Source organism: Heterocephalus glaber, unplaced genomic scaffold (genome assembly GCF_053883595.1).
Source record: "Heterocephalus glaber isolate CG9 unplaced genomic scaffold, H.glaber_assembly_v1.0 deba00001460, whole genome shotgun sequence".
NCBI lineage: Eukaryota > Metazoa > Chordata > Mammalia > Rodentia > Bathyergidae > Heterocephalus > Heterocephalus glaber.
This window is the reverse complement of record NW_028258307.1, coordinates 4,717,658-4,743,564: the sequence shown is the minus strand read 5'-3', so window position 1 is coordinate 4,743,564 and position 25,907 is coordinate 4,717,658. Positions and strand designations below refer to the sequence as shown.

Here is a 25,907-nt window from a genome sequence, read left to right as displayed (position 1 = left end):
GAGAATCAGCGTGACTCCCGCGCCCGCACGTCCGGGGTGGGCATCGGAACGCCCCGCCCCGCCGCTTGTTGTGTTGTCATCACGTGGCTGGGCGGGTCCTGACGTCACGGCAGGGGAGGGACTGCGCAAGCGCAGAAAAGGGGGCGGGGGACTCGGCTTGTTGTGTTGCTGCCCGAGAACCGGAGACGGTCCTGCTGCGGCCGAAGCTCTCCCAGCCGCCCGACCATGTCGTCTCATTTAGTCGAGCCGCCGCCTCCCCTGCATAACAACAACAACAACTGCGAGGAAGGGGAACAGCCTTTGCCGCCGCCAGCCGGGCTCAACAGTGAGTGCTGGGCCGACGGGCTCGGTGGAGGAATGGGGGAGGAGGAGCTGCTCCGGCGGCCTCGCGGGGGGCGGGAGGAGACGGCGGCCCATTGGTCCAGGCCGAGGATGTCTGCGTGATTGACGGCGCCCGTCTCCAGTCAGGAAGAGGCGCTCGGGTCTTCCTCTCGGCGCGTCTGCGCCACCTCTGGGGGTCTTGGGTGCAGCCGCTGGCACCTCCGTCGAGGCCGGGCAGGGGCGGCGGAGAGGGGCTGTGGGGCAGCCCGCCGTGGCCCCTTGGCCTCAGCTTCGGGGGGCGGGCCGTGCGGGGACGGGGACGGGGACGGGGACGGGGACGGTGGGGGTGGGCGGAGCGGGCCGTGCGGGGACGTGGGCCGGGCCGGGGACGTGCGGCTGGGAGGCCGGGGGATGGACGCGCTGCGGGCGGGGCGCGGGCGCGGGACGTGCGGCCGAGCAGGTGTGGGAGACCCGCCCGACCCACCCGGAGATGAGGGTCCCTGCCGGGGATCGGGCCCCAGCCTTCTAGTTACGTTCCTTTGTTGCCCCATGCTGGTCAGGAAAATCCATTTGGCAACTCAGTGCTTACTTGAGTCGCGAGTGAAGGTGAAAAGGCTTCTCCCCTTTTTAAGTAAATTTTTTTTTTCTTGAATATCCCCAAGTTCTTGAAATAATTTCCCTTTTTTAAAACGATGGGATCGCGTGCCCAGTAAACCTGTTTAAGAACAGCTGCATGCACCACCCAGCGTGGCACCCATCACGGAGTCTGGGCAGTGAATTTTCCTAAACAATTAAAAACATACCACCCTGGCCTTTGAAAGTTCCTGAGCAGTATGGAGTGACAACCAGCAGCGATTGCTTTGCATAACCTGGTGCTCTTACAGCTTGTCCTAAGACTCCTGGTTGTCGTGAGCGCCTGGTCTTATTGGAAAGGTTCTTGCCTAACCTTTCTTTAATTCATCTCTTATGAAAGAGTGAGTGGGGGCAGTCACCATATGGCCAGATGAAATTGTTTAAAAAGGATCAGGATGCTGAAAGATCTTGCAGTTTCTTTCGTAAGAGGAGGTTACTTCCAGCACCGGCCTCAGCATTTTAGAGAAGAGTTCCTTTCTTCCCAGGGTGGGGTTAGGACTTGGACATTTTTACCTGTTTCCGTTGTTTATTGTCGCTGCTCCATCTTTTGATGGACTACTCTTAAATATTGACCTTTTTTTTTAAACCTTTAAGAGTCTTGTGTTTCAGAGTGTAGGATTTTTATACTATTTCCCACAGAAACGCAGATGGATGTGTCTTTTGTATCATATTAAAACGGAATAATAAATTACCTGTTTTAAAAATTTTATTTTTACCATACTCTTCTTGAAAACATGGATTTCGGGGGATTTAGCTCAGTGGTGCCTTTGCCTGCCTCGCAAGCGCAAGGTCCCAAGTTCAATCCCTGGTACCAAAAAAAAGAAAAAGAAAACGTGGATTACACGATGAGAAGAGACCTTAGAGACCGTGGTGTACCTCGGTAAAGAAGTAGGTATAGAGTCAGGGGTCTTGGGCAAGTCGTAGCTGACTGGGACCCAGAGCCCTGTTCCCACTTTTCAGCCAGTCTGGGGTTCTTTCCAGGATCCTTTTTACTTATTTTTTTTTTTTTTTTGGTACCGGGGATCGAACTTGGGACCTTGCGCTTGCGAGGCAGGCGCCGGAACCACTGAGCTAAATCCCCAGCCCCCAGGATCCTTTTTAATGGGCCTGATTATGTGTGTGTATCATCTTTCAGTATGTTATTCACTGTGGAGAAGGGCCCAGCCTATCTAATACTCTGTTTCTTAGTTGTGCTTAGTGTTTTCTTCCTTGTCAGGTACGTAGTCAGTATGTGTATATACTGAAAAGGGATTTATATTTTTCTGTGACCCTTCACCAACAACAAATAAAGATTAAACTATATGTAATTGTTTATCTTTTGATAAATCTTTCTGGGGATTGAACCAGGGGCCTTTGCACTGAACTACATCCCCACCCCCTTGTTATTTTGAGATCAGGTCTCACTTAGTAAGTTGCCCAGGCTTGGCTCAAACATAGGATTCTCCTGTCTCAGCTTCTCAGACCCTTGGGCTGAGAAGAATGCGCCACCACACCCAGCTTGTGATTGTTTATCTTGTATCTGACAGAACTGTGAAGTGTTTGATGTCTTCGGCCAGTCATTTTCTGCCACGTTCTTATTAGCTCTTACGGAAGTGGAAGAACATGCAGCCTGCACGTGATACCAGATGCTGCTTTTGGAAATCTGCTCTATAGAAAGTATTTTATTTAAATGACTGAAAAGCTCTTAGATAATGCCGTACTTAATTACTTGTCTTGCCTCTACTTTATTTGCTTTTTAGCTCATTATACGGCAGTGGACTGAACAAGAGAGCCTTGACTCTTTCAAATGACTTAGGCACTGGGCAGAAAACTTAACTCAGGGATCTAATACCATCTGAATTGCTGATAAGTCCAGAGACTGTTGGGTAACATTGCACAACTGGAAATAGGAGATGAATTCATGTACACTAGCCCTGGTTTAGGATTTTATCTCTAATTTAGGAGTCAAAGCAGAATCTTGATTTTTTTTTTTTTTTAGCCAGGGTCTTGCTGTGTAGTTCAGGCTGGCCCTGAATTCACCATGTAGCCCAGGCTGACCTTGAACTCATGGCTATCCTGCCTCAGCTTCCCAAGAGCTAGAATTACAGGCATGGGCCACCATGCCTGGCCCCCGATTCTTTTGGTACCGGGGATCGAACTCGGGTCCTTGCGCTTGCACAGCAGGCGGTGAAACCACTGAGCTAAATCCCCGCCCTGGCCCCCAATTCTTAATAATAAATTATTAAAATATTTGAAGTGTGAAGACTTTCTCTGATATCTTTTTAGTTTCCCACTCTAAGGGCAGTATTTACTTTCATTACAAATTAGCAGGCAGGGCAGACATTCATTTTCCAAAGTTAAAAGGATGTTTCCAGTTTTGTTTATTTATTTTTGCCTCAGCCTCCCGAGTGCTGGGATTACAGGTATGCACCACCACATCTGGCTCCAGTTTTACCTTTTTTTTTTTTTTTTGGTACCAGGGATCGAACTCAGGTCCTTGCGCTTGCGCAGCATGGAAACCACTGAGCTAAATCACTGGCCCTCCAGTTTTATTCTTGAAAACTATCAAGTTTCTTAGTATTTGGATAACACATTTATGTCTTGTGATTTTAGTGGGTCATATAAGAAGATCAGGGTGCTTGATGTGGGAAGTACAGGCTTCTCTTTCCTTTTTAAAGCTCTTCACCCACAATGTTCTTGCTTCCCCATTGTGGCAGAAGGGCTCTTGCGGTAGACACATGAAATGCCACTGCCTTGTAATAGTGTTTTGAATAAACAAGTCACCAGTTGTAAGCACCCACTTGGCCTAGAAAAGTCAACATCCAGTTAGAAGTCCGCCCGTGACTGGTGTAGGTCTGGTCTGGATTCCAGCATCAGGTCCCTGAAACAAGCAGACAAGAGACTATGAGGAAAGAAAGTAAACAACAGTGAACTGTGCCTCCTCGGTGAGGTACCAGTTACACACAGAGCCTTGAAACGCTGGGGGGGGGGGCTCTCTCCCCAGTACCCCAAGATAAACTGGTGATTATAAAACTGTGGCATCTGCAGGATACAAGTATGACATGATTGTAACTGTTGGACCAGTTCCTCTTAGCCATTCTCAAGGACTCAAGACTAGAAAGTATGTCACTGTGTATGTGTACCCGGTGGCATAAAGGAGCAGCTTCCAGCTTAGCTTGTAAACCGTCTTTTAAAATGACAAAGTTTCCAGCTCTTGTTTTAAGGCTTATTAGGAAGAGAGTTCACTGGGAGCTTGTTTTCTGCTTGTCTTGCTTGGGCAGCACAGTCCTCATATCTTGCCTTGTTTTCTTCCAGGTGAAAAGGGGGCTTTGTGAGGATTGGTAGAGCTAGAACTCGAAGTCCCTAGGCCGTCAGTCCCGAGCAAATTAGGTGATGGGGAAGAGGTGTGTGTGGTTCATCTGTTGAGAAAGACAGATGTGTGTTACTCAAGACAAGGCTGATGTGTAGACTCTTAGGGTCGTGTACATAACACTCTGTGGGGTTCGTATCTCCCTCGATGATGCTTCTGGAAGAAAATCACCGAGTTAAAGGAAATTACATTTTTAAGGCTCCTGATACATATTGCTGAGTTATCCTACAGGATGTTCTTTTTTTTTTTTTTTTTTTTTTTTTGTACCGGGGATTGAACTCGGGACTTTGTGCTTTCGAGGCAGGCAGCGGCACCACTGAGCTAAATCCCCAGCCCAACCCAGGATGTTCCTTGAAGCCCTGGCAAACTGTTGCCATTGAATAATGGATAAGGTGTGAGGAGAACAGCTCAGTTGCTTAGAAGAATAAATACCCACGTCTCTGAATTTTAGGTGAAAACACTACTTACCGAAACATCTGCAGTACAATTCCATTTGTTTATAAAAAACAAAAGCAAAAAAAATATTTCAACAACTGTGTTTGAAAAAATTGCCGAAGTCTCTATGTGGAACCATTTTAAAGTGATTTCCTTTGGGAGTAAGGATGGGAAGTTAGTGAGAGAGGAACTATTAATTTTTAACTTTATGTATTGATGTTTATGTTTTCACAGAACACATTTTTACAACCAGAAATGATTTTTTAAATATATAAAATGTAGTTACCGTAGTAGCTAACACATTGTTAGCATGTCCTGGGGATCTTTCTTACTTTTCTGTATTTACTCACTTTATCTTTCTAACGACTCTGTGAGGCAGATAGAGCTCTTATCCTTGCTTCACAGCTGAGGAAACTGAGACAAAGAGGTGAACTAGTGCAGAGTGTAACAACTGTACGTAATAGAGGTAATGACTTGCCAATATTTGCCAGATAAAAATGGTCTGCCAAGCCAGGTGCGGTGGCAGAGACTTGTAATCCCAGCCCCGGGGAGGCTGAAGCAGAAGATCAGGAGTTCAGGGTCAGCCTGAGCAACTAGGCGAGGCCTCATCTGGCAACAGGAGAGGTCTGCCTCAGGTAGAAAGGCTGTCTCCTTGCTTCAAGGCGCTGGGGCCCTGAGGGTCATTCTTATCCAGCCTTTCTAGGCATGTCTTCTCAAATTCCTAAAACAAATGTTAGGTTAATAATTGCTTTTTGGGGGGCCAGGCATGCAGTTCAGTGGCACCAAGCCTGCCTGGCAAGTGCAAGGTCCTGAGTTCGATCCCCAGTATCCAAAAAAAAAAAAAAAAATTGCTTGTTTGTTTTATGTTTTGTTTTGCTGCACTAAGATTGAACCCCATGGCCTTCAGACTGAGCTACATCCTGAGCTCTTAACGTTTTTCTTCATTTTTTTTTCTGAGTCTGAGTTTCAGTAAGTTACCAGGTTGCCCAAGCTGGGCTTAAACTTAGGATCTTCCTACCTTAGCCTCCCAGAGTTCTAGGGTTACAGACCTGCACACCACTTTGCTTGTGTGTTTTTAATGCAGAAAATAGAATTTACCGTATCTACTGGTTTAGAAGTCCTTCAGAAAAGCAAAGACCAGACCAGCTGGCATTATTAGCGACTCTTTCCCTCTGATCAGACACTTCAGGTGCACGTTATATTTTAGGGAAGACTGGCTTCCACAGGCCCACCTGGGACCCTCGGGTCTTCGTTCTGCTGTACCAGGGCAGCCTTGGGAGTTATTTTACTCACGAGGTTCTGTACAAGAAGTGGTCCCATTGGTTTCAAAAGAAGTTTGAAAATCCTGGAAGCAGTGGGAGTAGAAAAAGAAAATTTACTATATAATACTCCCCTCCATTCAGATATTTTGCAGAGCTGTGAATTTAAGGATGCTTTTGGCATAGTTCTTACACAGTCCAGAGCCCTCCAAGTATTTAAAGTGTCTTGAATGTTAGCTCTGTCCTGGCTTTGCCGGTTGTATTTCTTAGCAAATTTGCATTTGTATTGCATTTGTTTTGCTGGTTCTATTTGTTGTTTGTGCGTTTTCTCTCCTCTGTGTCCTTGACCAGTGGGTGACAATGAGGTGGTGCAGCTGCCCCACACCTGCATTGTCTGGCAGCACTGGCCTGAGGAGCTGCTGGTGACGGTGGAACAGGACAGCCCCTGGGGCTGCCCTTGTTGGAGAGGACAGGATTGAGGTATCAGCAAGCCTGGTTCTGAGAACGCACTTGGGTGGCCTCTCCCAGGCAGTGTGTCAGTGAGCGCCTCCCGCCTGCCAGGCACTGCTGTGACTGGCTGGTCCTCCAGGCTGCCCTGGGAAGCAAGCCAGCATGAAACGGAGGCACAGGTCACAACGACGGAGGGGAAGCCACGGGGTGGGAGTCCAGCCAGTTGTGCTTGGAGCTTCTCAGTTTTGTGCAGCCCTCGCCCAGGAAGGTGTGTTTTCAGGGCTGAGCCGGTTTTGATGGCAATTCTGACCGACTGTGGGAACCCCTCAGTCCAGCTGGCTCTCAAGCTCCGAGTGTAGAGAAATGGTCCGACCAAGCTGCCTGGGTACATTTTCTCAAACCAAATTTATTGTAAACAAGGAAATTATGAAAAAAAAGTATAATTACATCTCTTTGTTGTGGAGTTGGCTTAGTAGCTACTGTTACCAGCTCTTAATAAAATTCAAGCTCCATTGCCGCCTGCTGCGCAAGCACAAGGACCCGAGTTTGATCCCCAGTACCAAAAACAAACAAACAAAAAAAACCTTCAAGCTCCAGCATCCTTCAGCAAACCCTTTGAGCCGGTAAGAATTGTCAAGATTTGTGCGCACTGCCTGTGCCCACCCCCTTTCCCTGCATCCCCACCCCTTTTGAGTGTTGGCCCCAAAAGCTGCCTTCTGTGGCCCATGTGTAGCGGCTTCTCCCTCCCAACCAACAGGGCTTGATACAAACCCAAGGAAGTGGGACCTCATAGGCAAGGAAGGAGAAGAAACAAGTTCACAAAGGTATGTTCAGTGAGTGAAAAGGAGGAAGAGTGAGGTGCAAAGGGAAGGAATAAAACAAGATGTGGAGCAGCGCTAAACCCTTTCCTCCAGAATTTTTAGCATTGTCACCTGACTTTGTGAAGAGCCAGTTGCATTAACTTTATTATGCTCTGGGTTTGTGCATTGCTACTGGGGGTTGAACTGGGGACCTTGCATTTGTGAGGCAGGTGCTGTGCCCCTGAGCTAAATCCCCAGCCCCAGAAATTGAAATGTTATGGTTGTATTTAGGTGTCCTCTGGGATAACCTTTGGGATACACTTACTTGTTAATGTGTTTAGATGAACTTTGTGGTGTTTCTAAGTCATGTTCGTTTAATTTGCGGAGCAGATACAGCTACGTGGCTGAGGTAGACTATTGACTGTGCATTAAGTGTGTGTAAATCTAAAATATTAAAGGCAAGTAGCCTGTCTAGTAATAAAGTATAAAGTTCCTTTTATGAAAGCAGCCTCAGGTTTTTTTGTTGTTTTTTTGGTACCAGGGATCAAACTTGGGTCTTTGGGTTTGTGAGGCAGGCAGCAGCAGCCTCAGTTTTTAGTAAACCATTGATTATATATAAACTGATCATTAAGCAGAGAGAAAATTGACTTAAAGACACTTTCTAAAAAGTTTTAGATTCCAGCTTCTAGATTGGTTGATTGCGTGAGCTGCCTCAGGACTCCGAATACTGCTCCTTGTTTATTTCCCGTAGCACACTTGCTCCAGCTTCCAGGCGAGTCAGAGCACTTATCTGAGTTCCCCATACTGACATCTGTGTACACATGACAGATTTCAGTCCTGCTCTGGTTAATTTATCTGACCCGCCCAACAGGTTCCTGGGTGGAGCTTCCCATGAACAGCAGCAATGGCAATGATAATGCCAACGGGAAGAATGGGGGCCTGGAGCACGTCCCCTCCTCGTCCTCCATCCACAACGGAGACATGGAGAAGATCCTTCTGGACGCGCAGCACGAGTCGGGACAGAGCAGTCCCAGAGGCAGTTCTCACTGTGACAGGTGAGTGAGACCCGGGGTTTGGCGTGATCCAGGGGACATGTGGGCTCCGGGGCTAATCCACAGGAGAAAATGCTGCTCTGCCAGAATCTTCATGTAGCAGAATACACCTCCTGATTGATTGCAACTCGTGTATTCAGATCAGGCAGCTAATTGACAGGCATTTAAGTACCCACTGTTTTTCCTCAGATGAAGTCATTTTCCTCACTCAGATCGTATTATTTTAGGTGTTTTATCAGTTTAAAAGTCAGTGGTATAAATGTACATGTGTAGAATTTGTCTTTCCCTGTTTTCCTGTGTCACTGACCCTATCTCCCGGGTCAGCTGTGCCTGAATTGCAGTTTCCTCTTCGGACATCTGTGTCCCGTGTAGGCGGCGAGGCTTCCAGAGGCAAGGGTCAGCTTTCCACCGCCTCCCACCCATCACGGTGTGCAGCTATGAGCAGCAGGCAGGCGGTGTTGAGCTCCTGGAGCCGAGAGCTGATTCACATGCTGTACTGGCACAGTGCAAGTCTGTAAAGATAATTCATTTTGAAGGCCATTGCCTTTCCTTAGAAGAAGTTGTTTTGTTTTGTTTTTTCTCAAATGCTGTGGATTAAATACAAGGCCTTTGCACTTTGCACTGAGCTACATCTCCAACCTTTTTTTTTATTTTGAGGTAGTGTCTCACTAGGTTGCTGAGTTGCCTAGGCTGGGCTTAAACCTGTGACCCTCTTGCTTCAGCCTCCCAGAGCGCTGGTATTACACATGTGCACCACCATGCCTGACTCCCCGGGGAATTTTTTTTTTTTGACTAAAAGAAAGTAATTCTACTAAGATTTGCTTATGTGACAGAGTAAGAAATCGGAGACATGTATCTGTAGAATGAAAGAAGCAGTTCATTAAATTATTTTCCAGTCTAACCTTTTCTTGTTTTCCAGAGAGACTAGGTATTGAATGACACTTAAAAATTCTTAGTGCGGTTGGGTGTGGTAGTGCAGAGCTACAATTCCAGCTACTTGGGAGGTTGAAATGGGAGGATTGCAAATTTGAGGCCAGCCTGGGCAACTTGGAAAGACTCTGTCTCAAAATAAAAATAAAGAGCTAGGGATGTAGCTCAGTGGTAGAGCACCCCTGGGTCAACCTACAGCACTGGGGGAAACAATTTTAGTGCAGTGACTGGCATGCTGTTGCATTATGATCTTCAGGTTGGTTCTGGTAACTGATATTAAGCATGCATACACTCAAGGGAAGGAAGAGTAAGGGAACAGTTAAAAAAATAGAAACAGTAACTATGTGCAGAGTACAGAATTATGGGTACTGCTTAATATTTTTATAGTTCGTAAAAATGGTGCCTATAGTATATATAGTCCTTACCAGAGAAAGTGAAGGGAGGGGGAGGGGCCACGTCATCCTGGACCTTCTCTTGCCTTGTGGGCCGCTGAAACTAGGAGGAAGGCAGCCAGGGGACTGGTTTGTGGGCCATGTGACACACCCACACCCCTGCTGTCCCTGCGTCATCTCTAAGCTGGCCCTGTGCTTAGAGCCTGGGGGTGGCCCTTGATGTAAGCAGAACCAAGCAGATGGTGAGCTTGCCGTTGCTTCCAGTAGTGGCAGCATTAGCCTGCCTTCCAAGTGAAGATTTAGGTTATGGAACTTGATGAAGGATTTCTTAAGTTTTCGGTTGCAGACACTCAAGTGTACATCCGTGAGCCTGTGGTTCTTGTGACGAAGAGAAGGTGGCACCTGCTCACCGTGTGGTCCTCTGGTGTCCTTTGCAGCCGCTCCTACACATGTGATGGAGTACGAATCTGCCTTCCTAGGGTGCTGTCTCCCTCTAGGTTTCTGAATTTGTGGAAAGAGCCATGGCTCATGCTTTCGAACACTTTCTTATTCCTTAGCTCGCCTACTTCCAGAGGAGGCCTGGAACTCCACTCAGTAACGCTCTCCTGGGGTTTCTGAGTTACGTACTTTATGGTTTAGAGATGTCCTGAACATTCATGTCATTTGAGTGGACATACTCTGCTACATATGAAGCTGTTACAGTGTTTCTTATAGGTGCAAGAGTTTTAGGGTGGTTGGATATTTTCAATTTAAAAATTATTTCATAGATTTATTTTTGTCACTGCAGTGGTTGTTAGAAAATGACTCCTATATGTTTTGCTTTGTGTTCCACGTAATTATAAAGATTGCCCATTAAATTAATGCAGGGAGGATTTTTGTTTTTTTTTCTTCCAGTACCGGGGATGGAACTCCGGTCCTTGTGCTTTCAGGGCAGGCAGCGGAACCACTGAGCTACATCCCCAGCCCCTGTAGGGAGCTTTTATTAAAAATAGCAAGGTGGGCCAGGAATGTAGCTCAGTGGTGCCAGCGCCTGCCTGGCAAATACGAGGTACTGAGTTCGATCTCCTGGTACCAGAAAAAAAAAAATAGCAAGGTGCAAGCCAAGTGTGGTTGTGCACGCCTGTAATCCCAGTGCCCTAGGACGCAGAGGCAGGAGGGTTGCAAGTTCAAGTCCTCTCTCAAAAAAGGGGGAGGAGTTTGGGGCTCAGTCCTCAGTACTACCAAAAGAAGCCCTAAGAAGGGCCCGGGCCATCCCTAAAGCTTCTTGGGCTGTCAGGGCAGAGCAGAGACATGGGAATGTTTCCAGGTGCCCAGCTTACGCAGGAGGGGCCAGGGTGGAAGCCCTGTCACTTTGTGGGTCATCGGGAAGAGTGAGCAGGGTCAGAACAGTGGGCGGGATGTGTGGGGGAGGGTGGTGCTCTGCGGACCCTGACCTGGGCACAGCAGTGCGAGGCAGCCCTACGTTAAGGCCAGCTGCACACGAACAAGCACAGAGACAGGAAACTGGGGTTGGAAAGTGCCTCATTCTGGTGCCAGACCAGGGCGTGTCCAGCGGTTCTAGGTGCTCGCTGTCCCGTCCAAAGAATTGTCTGGGACCGTTGATGTATCACCTCACTGGCTGCATCAGTGCTCGCTACAGAAACAGATTTCATGGAAGACATACAAATATGTAGGAACGGACAAGGTGGGCTGATGATGGCGCCTTGCAGAGTGAAGTGCAGAAGGGCTGTGTGTGCGCTGGAGACCCGAAGGCCGGGAGCCCTCTGTAGTGTCCTGTGTGAGTCCATACAGGAGGCCGAAGGGCCTGCGCTGGAAGGCAGGAGATGCTGTCCAAGGTGAAGGTGAGGAGGGGCTCCTCCCCAGAAACAGAAGCGAGCCGAGCCATCCTTCTTTCCCTCTTGCTCCACTCAGGCAGCGGGGCGGTTGGGTGGTGTCACTCACGCCACAAGTGGGTCTTCTGTCTTCAGCAGATCCCTTCAGCCACACCCAGAACTATGCTGTTCCAGTTCAGTTGGGTGTTTCCTACTCGATTCCACACAGTTAACAATCACAGTTGATAAACTTGAAGACGTAACATTTACTTAAAGGAAGAGAAGTGAAGAAGCAGTGAAGCTCGAAAAGAATGGAAATGAAGGTGTGTCCTGCACCAGGCCAGGCTGGCAAGAGCGCAGCAGGGTCCTGAGGTCCTGAGGTCCTGGATGCCGTCGTCTTTATCTTCTCTCCAAGTCAGACCCCACAGTCAGGAGCCGACTGCGCATGTGTCCTGGGGGCCAGTGTCCCCTGATTGACAGCCTCTGCCATGCCCTAATCTCCTCTTTAGTTCTGGTTTCCTGTGCTGTAGCCTGAAGTTTCTAGTTCAAGAGAAAATTTTTCTAAACACATGTGATGTGTTAGATATTACACCATCTTTTCCCTTTTCCTGGTCCCAGTTACCAGTCTCCCAGGCCGCCTCAGTGATTAATTTCTGGTGCTCTTTGTTTTTGAGTCCGTCTCACCAAATCTCAGTATATTCATGTGCTGTATGCTCTTGGTAATGTCCTTAGTGTCCATTCCTCTGAGCAGGATGAGCTCCGTGTATTTTTCAGCTTTATTTTAGCTACAGAAAAGGACACCATATGTGTAGTGAAACATCCATTGATTTGCTGTTTACACAAGGAATGACTGATAAACGAAGAAAAGAGCTCAGCACGTTAGATTAGTTTATCTTACCAAATATAGTTTGGGAGTTTATCTGAATTTTCAGGGCTACCAGCAATTGAACTTGTGGGCTCAGGCCCGCTAGGCAAGCACTGCACCACTGAGCAGCGTCCCCGATCCTATCTGAATTTTTGTAAATCTGGGAATATGTTTTGTACTATCACAGTGGTTTTATACTCAGATACAGCTTCATTTAACTCACTCTGAAATATCTCAGGGCATATATTTATGAGATAAATAGAATAATGGTTCTCTAAGTTTTGAGTCTCCATTCTCTATTACAATCTAAATATGAGGTACTTCAGAGAGGTTTTATGGTGGTGTTGGATGTTTGCTATATTAAGATTAAACTGGGCTTGGGGTTGTAGCTCTGAGACAGGGTGTGCCTGAGGGCCTGGATCAGTCCCCAGCATCACCCTCCCCCACAGGAAACAAAAACAAAACTTAAATCTGGCCTGGTGGCTGTGATCGCAGCTACTCAGAAGGCTGACATAGCAGGATCATAAAGTTTGAGGCCAGTCTGAGCCCCACTCAGCAAGACTTTATCTCAAAAAGGGCTCGGACACAGCCCAGTGCCAAAGTGTTTGTCTAGCAGATGTGAGGCCCTGGGTTCATTCCCCAGTACCACACACAAAAAAATCTGGAGTATTTATTCATTCAAAAATAGTAAGCTCAGGGCCGAGGATTTAGCTCAGTGGTTCCAGCGCCTGCCATGCAGGCACAAGGTTCTGAGTTCGATCCCTGGTACCAAAAACAAAAATAATAAGCTCATTACAATGTAAGTACTCTTTTAATGAAAAATAACTATTTGTCATAACCAAAAAAAAAAAAGAATTTGGAAGAAATAACGGCAGTAGCTTTCATTTTTGCAACTCTGTTTAGTGGAGAGTTAATAGCTTAATAGAAAATAGCTGAGTTCTCATCCACTTTTATGTTCAGTTTGTTGTAATACCATACATCATCTAGCCTTTGGAACATTCCACTATACACTCATGGGAGAATGGCTGAGAAGGGAAATAAATCCTGTTAGCATTATGAAAGCAATTTGAACCTTGTAGACACTGAACTAGTCCTTGAGAAATGCTCTTCACACTTGGAGAATTGCTGGAGGTGAGTGGTTTAATGATGAAAGAATGTTGAGGAAAAACATCTCCACGGTTTTGTTGCCTCTATTGGAAAAGAGTAAAACAAAAAAATGTGAGCCCTGTGTCTTTAGATGATCTTTTCTTAGCAGTTGTACTGTTGTAAAGGAATTCAGCACTGACAAAGTCTAGAACATTTTGTAAGAGTGCTCCATTTCATTTGGCCACTTACTGTCACCTAAAATTTGCTTACATGATCTATTTTTTGAATTTACTGCTTTTTCAAAGCTATCATTCTATAGCTTAATTTTCTAATTTCCTGCACAGGCTACTTTATTTGACAGAAAGTGTTCTTTGTCTCCTAGCCCTTCGCCACAAGAAGACGGGCAGATCATGTTCGACGTGGAGATGCACACCAGCAGGGACCACAGCTCCCAGGTGAGTATCTGCTGCATGGAAGCAGGGGCTAGGGGCAGGTCCTCTGCTCATGTGGTTGTCAGGAATCTGTTACGAAAGAAGACTTAATCTGTTTCAGGGCAAGGCTCCTGTGGGAAGTCTGACTGCACTTGTTCAATCTCTGGTGATGTCTGTCATTTGGCGTTTGCAGTGAGCTGTAGCTAAAGCAGTGTAATTTGAAACTCAAGTTGGTTAATTTCTGATTGTTGGATTTGTTTAGGCCAATATAGTTCTTGTGCTGCTTTTTTTTTTTTTTTTTTTGGTACCGGGGATCGAACTCGGGTCCTTGCACTTGCGCAGCAGGCGGCGAAACCACTGAGCTAAATCCCCAGCCCTAGTTGTGCTTCTTTACAACTGTGGATTTGGGCCATTTTTCTCTCAAAGAGTTGGAATGTTCTTGTTGATAATGTGTCATCCTAGTATGTAGGTTAGGTTGGGACCAGGTATGAAAACCTTGACTGTATCTGAAATCAAAGCAATGACTTAAAAAGCTAGAGATAAAAATTCATCTAACTCAGCTGAATTCCTTGAATTAGCTAAAGAAGATAAATGTAGGTCAGTAGGAGTTGACATTGTCAGGAGTGTAGGTGGGTGCGATTTTGAAATCTTACAAAGGTTTGCTTTACAAAACTTAAAGGTGGGTTTGTATAGGGTTGTTGCTAATGATTCAGGGTGTGCTTGGCCAGCCCTTAGCTGCTGATGTGTCAGACCCTGCACGTGTATTGCAGAATGAGTTCTCGAGGGCAAGAACCATTGCCTTTCTCTCCTGGGCTGAGGGGCTTAAAAATATTGCATGAATGTTTACATAAGTTGACCAGAAAACTTGCTGAGCAGGGCATCAAGGTGCACAGCTGCAATCCTAGTGCTTGGGAGGCTGAGGCAAGGAGGTCAAGGCCAGTCATTACCTCACAGGTCTTGTCTCCAGCCAGCCAGCCAGCCAAGCAGAATGTATATAGGAACCGTCTGCCAAAAAGGTGTATATGTCAGAAAAGAAGAGGTGGTGTAACTACTTTAATGTTGAATTTATTGAGACATCTTGAGATAATACAAGTTACCTTTGGTCTCTGTAATTGCAAGAGGTGCTCAGAGTGGTGGCCATGAGCTTCCAGACATTTATGGTGAACTGCTGAAGTGTGTATACCCGTTTTGGTGGACTCCATATATATATATGAAGAAAGAAAAAAAAACTTGTTTTGCGGTGTTCTCTTGGTCCACAGTCCTGGGTTCCTTTGCCCTAGAAACATTTTTCCAGTATTCTCTTTTGGAATGCAGCACAGTTTCTCAGTACTTTGGACTGTGGCTCAGTTTTTACTCTTCTCTGAAAGCCAAACATCTGTACATCGAACACTAGCTTATTTTATCTTGTAGGGATGCTTGTAATGGCAAGGCTCTCATGTGGGAAGACAGTCTGGCTGGAATTGTTGAATCAGTGGCTGATGTTTGTCAGTTTGGTCATGAGCAGTAAGCTAAATAAAAGTATGTAAACTCTTCATGACAAAAATGTACCAAGCATCCAAGAGAGAATATTCTTAGCTGTAGTCTTTCCTGAAAGATGTCTTCAGTCTGTATTAGCTTGCATACAGACAGGTTGAAGTCTGCATTAACGTTTTCCAAAATGTGCCTGAGGAATGTGCTCTCAGTGAAAAGCTCCATGAGAAAGTTCCGAAGTCAAATATGTGGAAAATATTGTAGTCCTGGGTCCTACCAGCAGGTCACATTGAGTAGTGCCTCTGAAACCCCTGCAGCAGTCTGTTTTCGTAAACCAGGTGACCACACCTCCCTCTGTACACCGTGGCTGGTACAGTGGAGGTGTATGAACAGCCTTCACCATCAGAGCGCTTCTCATGGATTCTAGACTGAGTGCTCTACTCTAGAATTCCAGATTCCTGGAATTAGTGAAATTCCGGAGAAAAGTATAAGATTTTTAGCATTTTTGTCAGATTGTGGTAGGATTACCAGTATGTTCCCTATTCAGAAACAAGGACTTGAAGGAAATCGCTGTTGCCAAGCAGAGGATGAGCCATGGACCCGCACCCGTCGGTTCAGACACAGGCCAGTGTTGGTGAGAGCAGCCTGGCTCCTTTAAGAAACCTCTCTGTCAAGTAGGAATTAAAGCAAGGAAGATAACAATAGTATTTCTTATCTAAACTTTCAAAAAGCCTTTTATACTTTTTTTTTTTTTTGGATAAACAAGTTTTATTTGTAAATTTAGTCAAAATACCTTTTATACTTTTTTTAAACTGAAGAAATAATTTAAAAATTTGGACCTTTGATGCTTTTGCTACCATGTGGGCACCATGAACTATTCTCCTCTGCAGTGCCCCTCTGCCAAGCCCCCTACGTTGGAGCCAGCTGATTATGGACTGAAACCTCCACAAACCTTGAGCTTTCGTTCTTTAACTTTGAGTTTCAGGTATTTTGTCTCAGCAACAAGAAAAGTAACTAACACAGAATTTGGCACCAGAGGAGCAGAGTCATTTCTGTAACTATACTTGACCATGTGGTTCATGAGCCTTCAGGACTGGCTTGTGGGAAGAGTTTGGGAAGGTTCAGAGGTGCTGCCCGAAAAAGGGCTGGAATACCTTAGGCTGTACTTGATGGGACATTTTGGTCAGAGCTCAGAAGACCAGAAGGCTGATAGAAATCCCATGGGTGAAGTCCAGACTGGTGAGGTTTCTCCTGGGAAGAAGGGCTGCATTGGCTGTTGGACTCCAGACAGTATGTGTTATACCTTGACAGAAAGTTTGTCTGGATTCTGCTTGTGTCCAGAGACTGCCTGAAACTGAGATTAAGCTGACAGAAGAAATTTCAAGGCAGTTGAATGTTGAGGCAGTCGCATGGCTACTGTTGGGGCCTTTTTGCCAGATCTATGTTGAGAATCAAGAGCAAAGAGCTCATCAGAATGATTTAAAATGTTTTGAGTTTGACCAGAAAGGAAGCTCTAGTGAATCTGGGGACTGCAGAGATAAAGCGGAGGAGATCTTGACTGCTGAGAAGGAATAAGAAAATAGAAAAGATGGCCAGAGGGCATCTCAAGAAGCAGCAGGACTCCACACTTTGTAACCTCAAAATTGCAAGTAAAAAACTTTAGTTTGAGACCAGAGCCCCAGAACACCATGTTCCAAAATGGTGGTGGCCTAGAGTTTTGTTCCTCGGGATTGGGCTCAGTGCTCAGCAATGCAGGCACTCGACCCCTATAGCCAAAAGAGAAGGAAGCCTGGCTGCTGCTCCAGCTGGCAGCAAACCTCGGCATCATCCGTGTGGTGCTGGTTTTAGGCGCATGCAGAGTGCAAGAGTTGTGGGGTCAGGAGGCTCCCACCCAGATCTCAGGAGGCCTGGGAGGCAGGCAGTGCCCCCGAGAGGGCGGGGAGTGAAGCTGAAGGTGCAGTGGAGACCCTAGAAGTATGGAGAAGCCAGGAATGTGGATTGCCTGAGGAAAACTGCAAGGAGGGAGCACAGCCAGCCAAAAAGAGAAGCCACGGGAGCTACACTCACCGGAAGTCCCATAGGGGTGGAGCCCCAAGTTCACAGTGTGCCACAGATTGCCAGGAATGCTGGTAGTGGATCTGTGAGATTTAATATTTGCCCTGCTGCATTTTGGATTTGCTTTTGTCCCATTCCTTTGTATCCCGCTGCTTAGAACTTTTGGAATGGAAATGTCTGTCTTGTGCCGTTGAATGTTGGAAGCGTTTGCAACTTTCTCTTCATTTGTACAAGGGCTTGCAGCTAAGAATCTGTCTTAAATCTCAGAGAGAATTTGGACTTGGACTTTTCAGCAATGCTGAAACTCTTAGGGCGTTGGCAACTCTTGGAGATGAACTAAATGCTTAAGGGAAAATGCACGAGTCTTGCTGGGCCAGGGATGAAATATTATGGCTTATGTTTAGAAGTCTCCCCAACGCCTCATGAAGTCATGAGTGGGGCTTTATGGAGGTGGCTTTTTTCTAGTGTGTGTGATGCTGGAATTGATTCATGGTGCAGTGCTGTGCTCAAGGGATTAAAGGTGTGAATACTCCCCACCCTAAGTAGTATGGATAGGAGAAGAAGTGCACAAAGACACTGTTAAGGGCCCTTGTTGCTTTTGCTACCTTGGGGGCACCATGAACTGTTCTCCTCTGCAAAGCCGCTCTGCCTTGAAGCCAGCCGATTATGGACTGAAACGTCTCTACAAACTGTGCGCTAAATAAACCTTTCCTCCTTGAAAAAAAAAAAATTGGGGATTTGGGAAAATTAATTTTTTCATGAAAATGAGAAAAAAAATTCAGGGTTAAGGAAGAGAAAAAGCAGTTAACAAAGGACTGACACTGCTTTTCTTATGAGAATTTTTTTTTTTGTTACCGGTGATCAAACTCAGGACCTTGCCCTTGCTTGCGAGTCAGTTGGCGGAACCACTGAGTTAAATCCCCGGCCCTGAGACATTTTCATATGGGTCTGTGAAGACCAGAGGACAATTTCAAGATTTTTCTAGCGGGAACAAGGACAGGCATTTAGCCAGATAGGTGCAAAGTGTTAAATTTATTTTTAAAAATGCTTCTCACCTGCATGTTTTCATCCAGTGAAAGAGGTGATATCGTCCCCATGGACAAATGGGAAAAATCAGGCTTTGTCCTAATTTAGTTCCCTGGATGGTAGAGCAGGGAAATGTTAGAGCCAGGCTGAAAGCCCTCAGCCCCGATCCCCCTCCTGAAGTAAGCTGCCGGGTGGGATTGCAGACAGAACTCAGGTGCACACATATGAGCTGGCAGAGGTCCGGGCCTCACGGTATAGGGACTCCTGGATTAGAGTGGGGACCACGAGGACTCCTGCAGTGTGAGGGAAGCGGAGTCTCCATTCCTAATAGGAAACAGATGCAGCGTCCTAAGATGTGGCTGCATTGTGATTCTGCACCGGCCTCGTCCTGGTGTTGGGTGTTGGTGGAAGCTGATCCAGGCTGGACGTAGCCTCCTTTCCCTGTCCTGTAAGACTGTGGCTTACCTGACCCGGGTCCCTGTGCTCAGGTCAGTGTTGGCTTAGAGCCCTGAGAGAGCCAGGCGTGGCCAGGGGGCCATCCGGGAGTTAGGAGATGCAGGTCCCACGCAGGCTGGACTGGGTGAGGGAAGGTTACTGTTCAGTTCAGAGCACAAATCTCGTGTGATTAAATTATAACTGGAAGGTGATTGAAAGCCTGCAAGTAGCAAATTTAAGATTACCAAAAGGAAAGGGAGCTGTGGTGAAGAAAGGGAGCACGACACCGGTACTTTAACATCAGCATAGGTTCAGAGACTTAGCTGGCGTTGTGTTTTGTTTAAATACTAATCACAAGATAACCTCACTTGAGAGAAAATTGTCCCACCTTTTTAAAAAATTGAGAGCACAAAATCTTACTAAATGGTGCATCATGGTGGGAAGTGTGAAATACTAACTTGTCTGAGAATGGATGCCTAAGTCTGCGCCCTCAGGAGACACGGGAGGTGGAGGAGGAGCTGTAAGCGGGCGGGCACCGTGCTCGCAGACTGCCTGTGTGAATGTGACCTGTTGATTTAGGAGGATTCACTGGGGCTCCAAAGCGGACTCAGGATTCTGAGTAATCTCCATGGCCAGTGGGAAAACCTGGGTCCTCAATGCTGCATTGTGTCGCCCAGTGGGGTTTGCCAAGTTCAGCACAATGAGATGAGCACAGTGCTGAGCAGGGCAGACATCGAAGGCTTTACTCTGCTTTTGGTGGTGGAGGGCGTGGTGTGGAGAGCCTGTCGCAGGTGTCCTGTCACTGCAGCTCTGTCACTGCATCCCGCGAGTGTGAGGCTCTGTGCTCTGACCTGCCTGCCCTGGAGAATGCGCGCTTGGACCAGGGTGGGCCCTGCTCAGGACCAGATGGGAGCATCTCTCAGCTTGGCATCCTGCTGTGGGTCAGCATCACATTCCTTCAGATTGCATGTTTGGGGTGGCATGAAAGAATACCATCAGTTTTAGGAATGTCTCATTCCTCTGGGTTCTAGTAAAGAAATTTTAATTATTCTCGGCCTAATTTTTGGCCTAAAAATTTGCCAATGTTTGTGCTCTGGTCAGTAATAAAATGTTAAATCCTGAAAAGTTACTTCAAAAAACTTTTGCCTAACATACTTTTAAAACCTTGGGAAATGTTTAGATAATGATTCACCTACAACATTTCTTTCCAGAGGGTAAAACTCAGTGCCTAAGTGGGGGCATTAGAGACAGTTTGTCTGGATTGGAACATTGGCCCGGCTACTCACTAGTTATAGTATCTTAGGCTTTGTCTCAGTTTCCTTAACTGTTCAATGGAATTTTAGCAGTTCCAGTTTTTATAGGGTTGATGCAGAATAAAAGTTAATGTTTGTGAAGTGCTCAGAATAATGCTTGTCTCTTTAGTGCCCAGTAATACTATTACTTATTTCCTTATCGCATCTCCTACTTACTTTTATTTCTCACCAATTTAGTTTTGTTATTTATTCCTTTTTGGTATATTTCCCTTTAGTTTTTCTTAGTTATGAAACATTAAATGCATGCAAAGATGAGAGAACACACTGGACCTCCACATAAGCATTACCTGGATTCAGCAGTTACCAGGATGTTTCCCCTTATCATGAGATCCCAGAGCGACTTCCCCCTCATGGTCTGTGGTTAGGTGACAGCCGCCCAGCTTACTTTTCTTTTCAAGATACAGTGCTCAGTACTGTTAGACTATCTTGTCAGCCCTTTTCAAAAAATGGCCCGTTTCTTACATAAAAATTACTGGAGTTTGTTTTCTATTCACATATGTCTATGTAGTAGAAGGAATCGGTCTTCCTTTTTTTCCTCCCCCTTGAAGTTTGAATTGTGCTTTACAGTCAGAAGAAGAAGCTGTAGAAGGAGAGAAGGAAGTAGAAGCTTTGAAGAAAAGTGCAGACTGGGTATCGGACTGGTCCAGCAGACCTGAAAACATTCCACCCAAGTAAGTGCTTCCTGTGTCCCCTGGGCCCCCACTGGCCTCCTCCGCCAGTGTGTTTCCAAGGACTCTGAACTTCTCCCTCCCGCAGGGAGTTCCACTTCAGACACCCGAAGCGCTCTGTGTCCCTGAGCATGAGGAAAAGCGGGGCCATGAAGAAAGGAGGCATTTTCTCCGCAGAGTTCCTGAAGGTGTTCATCCCATCACTCTTCCTCTCTCACGTTTTGGCTCTGGGGCTAGGGTGAGTACTGTTAAACTCCGAGGCGTTTTCCGCTCACTTCATTGTTGTGTTTATTTTCGGATGTAAGAAGTGCGTGTGAAGGTAGTTTGCATTGCTTTGCTTTTAATGTTTTGTGTGGAAAGGTGAACTTAAGGCTAATTAAGTCTGGTACACAGTTGGTCTACCAATAAGCAGGCTTAATAATAGACTTTTTTTTCCTGTACTGGGGAATGAACCCAGGGCCTCTGCACTGAGCCACATGTCCAACCTTTTTGTAAATTTTCTTTTTATATTTTGAGACAAGGTCTTGGTAATTTGTTAAGTTGGCCAGGCCGGGCTGGAACTGACAATCCTCCTGCCTTAGCCTCCCAGAGGGCTGTGGTTACAAACATGTACCACCATGGCTGGCTAGTTTTAATGATAGTAGAATTTTTTCTTATTTGAGACTAAGCTATTCTTACTAATCTCCTGAGTGATGATTTTTTTTTTGGTACCAGGGATCGAACACTGAGTGATGATTTTTAAGTGGGTCTTCAATGATTTACCCTCAGTGGACCCTCAGGTTATGACCAGCCTGACGTACAGACAAACAACTTTGTTACGACTGGAATTTTAGTTTTAACTTCTGTCCAGAGTTTTGAGTTACAACCCAAATGCGAGCTACTTGTGCTTCCAGATGATCTCAGATGCAGATTTAACCCTTAAAGGGTTCTGGAAGGAACATTACAACATCTTTTCCTGTGTGGGGTTCATTGAGAAGTCCTGGGCCAGTGTCTCTCTAAGGACCCTGAGGTCTGCCTGTGTGCAGGAGAGACTTTGAAGGCTGTGTAGAGGAGCCTGAGCCTTTATTGACCAACTTGGGTAAGAACCAGCCCTCAGGAACAAATTTTTCTTTTTTTAGTTTTGTTGTATAAAAGTTAGCTAATCTTGAGTAAGTTACAAAAATTTAGCATGTAAACTTTGGGGGGTTAATGTGAAATGATTTTTTTCTTTTAACTTTATAAGTTTTTGTTTATTTTAAAATCAGCCTGATATTTCCCTATAATTTGTTAATTTTTCAGGCTCATCTTAAATTTCTTGTTTTTTTTTCTTGATTTGAATTACTGAGGGAGGAACAAGTGAAAGATTTTAGAAGTAAAGAGTAGCTGTTACTTTTCTTCAAGACGTACCGGTCATGTTCCTCTGTGAGCATTGAGTGGCCGTTTTCTGCGTGGCACACGGAAGCGAGCCCATCCCTGACCCTCTCTGTGAGTGGAGGGAGTCCCAGTCATGAACCTGGCCCCTGTGTGGGACTTTTCACCCCGCTGTCTCTTGGTGCTGCTCTGCTTTTGTCAGACACAGTGGGCAGGTGGGAGAGGTGGTGCAGGGAGGCCGGGAGTGGATATTGTGAGTCGGGACTGGGCGTTCACACACTCCTGGCTCTCAGTAGCGCATTTGCCCTCCAAGATTGAGTTTTGCACCTTGCAGTAGCTCACGCTTTCATGAATCGTCACACTAGTGTTTGTTTCACTTTGCTTTGTTTTTGTCTTAAGTGTAACTTGCTGTGGATGAATGTAGAGTTTAAAAAGTTGGTTGCTTTATTGCAGCAGGTGTGGAGCTAGTTACTGACCTTCCTCAGCTTCCCTTCACTTGCATTGTGGACGCTCAAGCCCTTGGCTGGCATGGGAAGTCATGGCAGGCCCCTAACCCTTAAGAGGTACTAGTCACTGCTGTCTGAAAAGCACTGGGGGCTTTCTAGGGTTTGATTTTTGTTTCTTATTTTTGCCTATACTGAGCACCTAAGCAGTCTGGCCTATGACTGACTCTTTCAGTGTCTGAAAGAACAGTGAACTTCTTTACCACCAAAAAAGCATCGTCTCGAGGAGGGGCCCTCTGCTCCGAGAGGGGTCTGTTCTCTCTCTCTGGCTGGTTTCATCGCATCACTGCCCCTCGCGCTGTCCAGTGCAGGCTTAGTTAGCAGACAGTCACGTAACACCAGTGTGGCCGGGCTGGGGACCAGTTCTTTATAGCAGGAGGCTAGGGATGAGGCTCCGTGGTAGAGCACTTTTTGCCTAGCGTGTGTGAAGCCCTGAGTTTAGTCCCCAGACATCCAGACCTGGTAAATAAAGTGAGTGACCATTTCAGGGCGCTGGAAGCTGCCCACAGACCTCTAGGACTTTTCACGGGGACTTTTCGGTAAGGACCCGCCTGGGGATGCGCTGGTGTGAAAGAGCTGATCTGTGATGCCCTCTGCTTCCTTTCAGCATCTACATTGGAAAGCGACTGAGCACACCTTCTGCCAGCACCTACTGAGGAAGGGAAGCTGCTGGAGCACACCTGGCCTGCGAAGTGGTGTATTGTCACGTAGTTTATCTGAACTTGAGACCATTGTAAGCATGACCCAACCTGCCACCCTATTTTTACATCTCCAGTTCCAGTAACTCTCAAATCAGTATTTTATTCAAACTCTGTTGAGGCATTTTACTAACCTCTTTCCCTTTCTGGCCTGTAAGACACTTTAGAAGTTTCCTGACAGTTTCCTGTTGTTTAGAAATTTGCAAGGGCTTCTTTTCCTCAAGCGCCACCAGCAGATTAGTTTTGTCAGCAAGGCTATCACCTCCCGTAGCACCGTGAGCAGCAGCTGTGTTGTCCACGTAGGAATTTGACTCCAGCAGTGCATCTCCTGTCTCAGAACAAGAGCAGGTTAGCATAAGTTCTCTTTTCCAACACAAAGACAGGCTGCTCTGAGCTTGAATTTATAGTTACTAAAAAGAACATAAAAACAAAAGCAAAAGACAAAAAATATCCTGGGCAATAAAAAGTTATTTTAAACCAGCTTTGGAGCCACTTTTTTTCTAAGCCTCCTAATAGCGCCTTTTAATTTGTAGGAGGCAGGCTGTATAAACAGTAGGTAGAAAATAGAACAGGAACTAAACTACATCAGCAGATTTTAATACTAGTATGTTGTATTGCTGTCTTTTCTATGGTATAGAATCTTTATTTCTGATAAGGAACGTCTCAGGCCTAGACACATATGAAATTGCTTTTCAGATTTTTTTGTGTGTGTGGTATTTCCATGTGTTAGCTGCATGTGAATTTTTCATAACTCTCCATTTTTTTAAATTTCCTCCCTTTTTTTCCTATAAGAAGAGACTTCAGAACGAGTCCAATTTGTGGTGTTAATCCAGGCTTCTTGTTTTAGGAAGCTTCACTTATACTCTGAAGCCTTTAAACTCTGAAGAAAACTGCTTCAGAGTTACTCCAAGCACTTGTGCAACTTTGAAAATGCCCCTGGGTGGTGGGACAGGTGACAGAGCTCTGGAAAGATGCCGCTGTGTCCTTGCAGCCCTGCTCGTGGGGCTCTCTGTGCAGCCTTCCCGAAGTGGCCCTCTGACGTGCAGGCCCTGGCTGGGGTTTCTCCTGTAGCCGTCTCCTCAGTTATGTCCCCTCCTGATGTTCAGAACACTCAGCAGATTCCTTCAGTGACAGACTTTTGTTTGTTTCTAAAATGTGAAGCTTTAGGACCAAATTGTTAGAAAGGATCAGGATTACGGATTATCTGAGTAGGTTTCATTGGATTTCAGAACATTCAGCATGACTCTGAAAGATACTACTATATGTTTTATATATAAATAATTACCATTTATGATATAGACCTTGCTATTGAATATTTAGAGAACCATTGTTAATCTTAAAGCTAGCAATCTATGAAATGTATCAGGTGAACTTGAACAAAACACTATTGTAACAACCGGGTTTGCCAGTTTGCAAAAGCTAACTCTTCTCTCACATTAAGGTTTGTAAAACTGCTGGGGTACAGTGGAAAATAACACAGATTAAACAAATATTCATTTCTACCTTTTTTCAAGAATATAGCTGGCTGTCTTTAAGAATGATGATATTATCCAAAACAGTTTTCTAAATGATTTTCATTTTTCTTTCTAGAGTTTGAGATCTAAATAATTTTGGATATCTTATTGTACCTTGTTTCTGTCTTACTCTTAAACCTAGTGACACTTGAATTGCCTTCTGTTTATTTCAAGTGTTCACATTGGAATTTCTTTGGAAAGAAAGTAAACCCACTGTCTTCTTGTAAAGTCTGGATAAAATTGGGAAGGCTGGTAAAGCTAAGAACCAAATAGCTGTGCTGAAATACTATAATGTTCAATTTGTATTACAATTGGTATTCTGGGAGAGAAGAGTAAAATTATACTTTAAATAAGAGCTGCTTTTTATAGGCAGTACATTGCACTCTTTCTAAATTCAGTAGCAATTTTATCAGTAGTGCCATTGAACTCTGGGTATATTTATGATTTTTACCAACACTGAAAACATTTATTTTTGCCCTATTTTTTAAGTATCTGTAAAATTATAGAATATTAACTAAAAATGAATACATCATCACAGTAGAACTTATTGTAAGGTGAGCTCATGCGGTGTTTATTAATACCCCGACATGTGGACCAGATGTTTATTCTCTACCCAGATTTTTGTTGAATGAAACAGATTGATTGAAAAGGCAATTAGCAATGAACAGTTGAAATTCTGAGATTAATGTTTAAAAAGCTTTACACCTGTTTACAGTTTGGGGCTGAAAAGGCAGGCTTCTTTTTGCTTTTGTTTGATGAAAACTGGCTTAAGATATTGATGTGTAAAACCAAGAGCAAAAGCGCACCGCCTTGCAGGTGACAACTGCAGCATGTCACCTTATGGAACACAAACATTTACTTTGAAAGGAAGATTGAAGACTCAGCCAGCGAGGTGAATTTCGAAATGAACCAGTTGTTGAAATTATTGGAATTAACTGAGCCAAAGTGATTATGCATTCTTCATCTATGTAGTTAGCATTTTGTATCATATACAGTTTACAATACATGTATAACTTGTAGCTATAAACATTTTGTGCCATTAAAGCTCTCACAAAACTTTC

The 25,907-nt window shown here is 45.4% G+C and overlaps 1 protein-coding gene across 2 annotated transcripts; it reads left to right on the top strand.

The window, feature by feature from the left end:
- The first annotated feature begins 111 nt into the window (after positions 1 to 111).
- Positions 112 to 25,907, top strand: Bnip3l (BCL2 interacting protein 3 like). 2 transcript variants are annotated; one of them, XM_004848370.4, is made up of 6 exons: positions 112 to 325; positions 8,119 to 8,302; positions 13,766 to 13,838; positions 20,681 to 20,784; positions 20,870 to 21,019; positions 23,242 to 25,907. In XM_004848370.4, the coding sequence occupies exons 1-6, from the start codon at positions 226 to 228 to the stop codon at positions 23,288 to 23,290; spliced, it is 660 nt and encodes a 219-aa protein (XP_004848427.1). In that variant the 5' UTR covers positions 112 to 225; the 3' UTR covers positions 23,291 to 25,907. The 2 variants fall into 2 exon arrangements, with proteins under 2 accessions (XP_004848427.1, XP_087072912.1); XM_087216786.1 differs by lacking the exon at positions 112 to 325 and adding an exon at positions 7,148 to 7,271.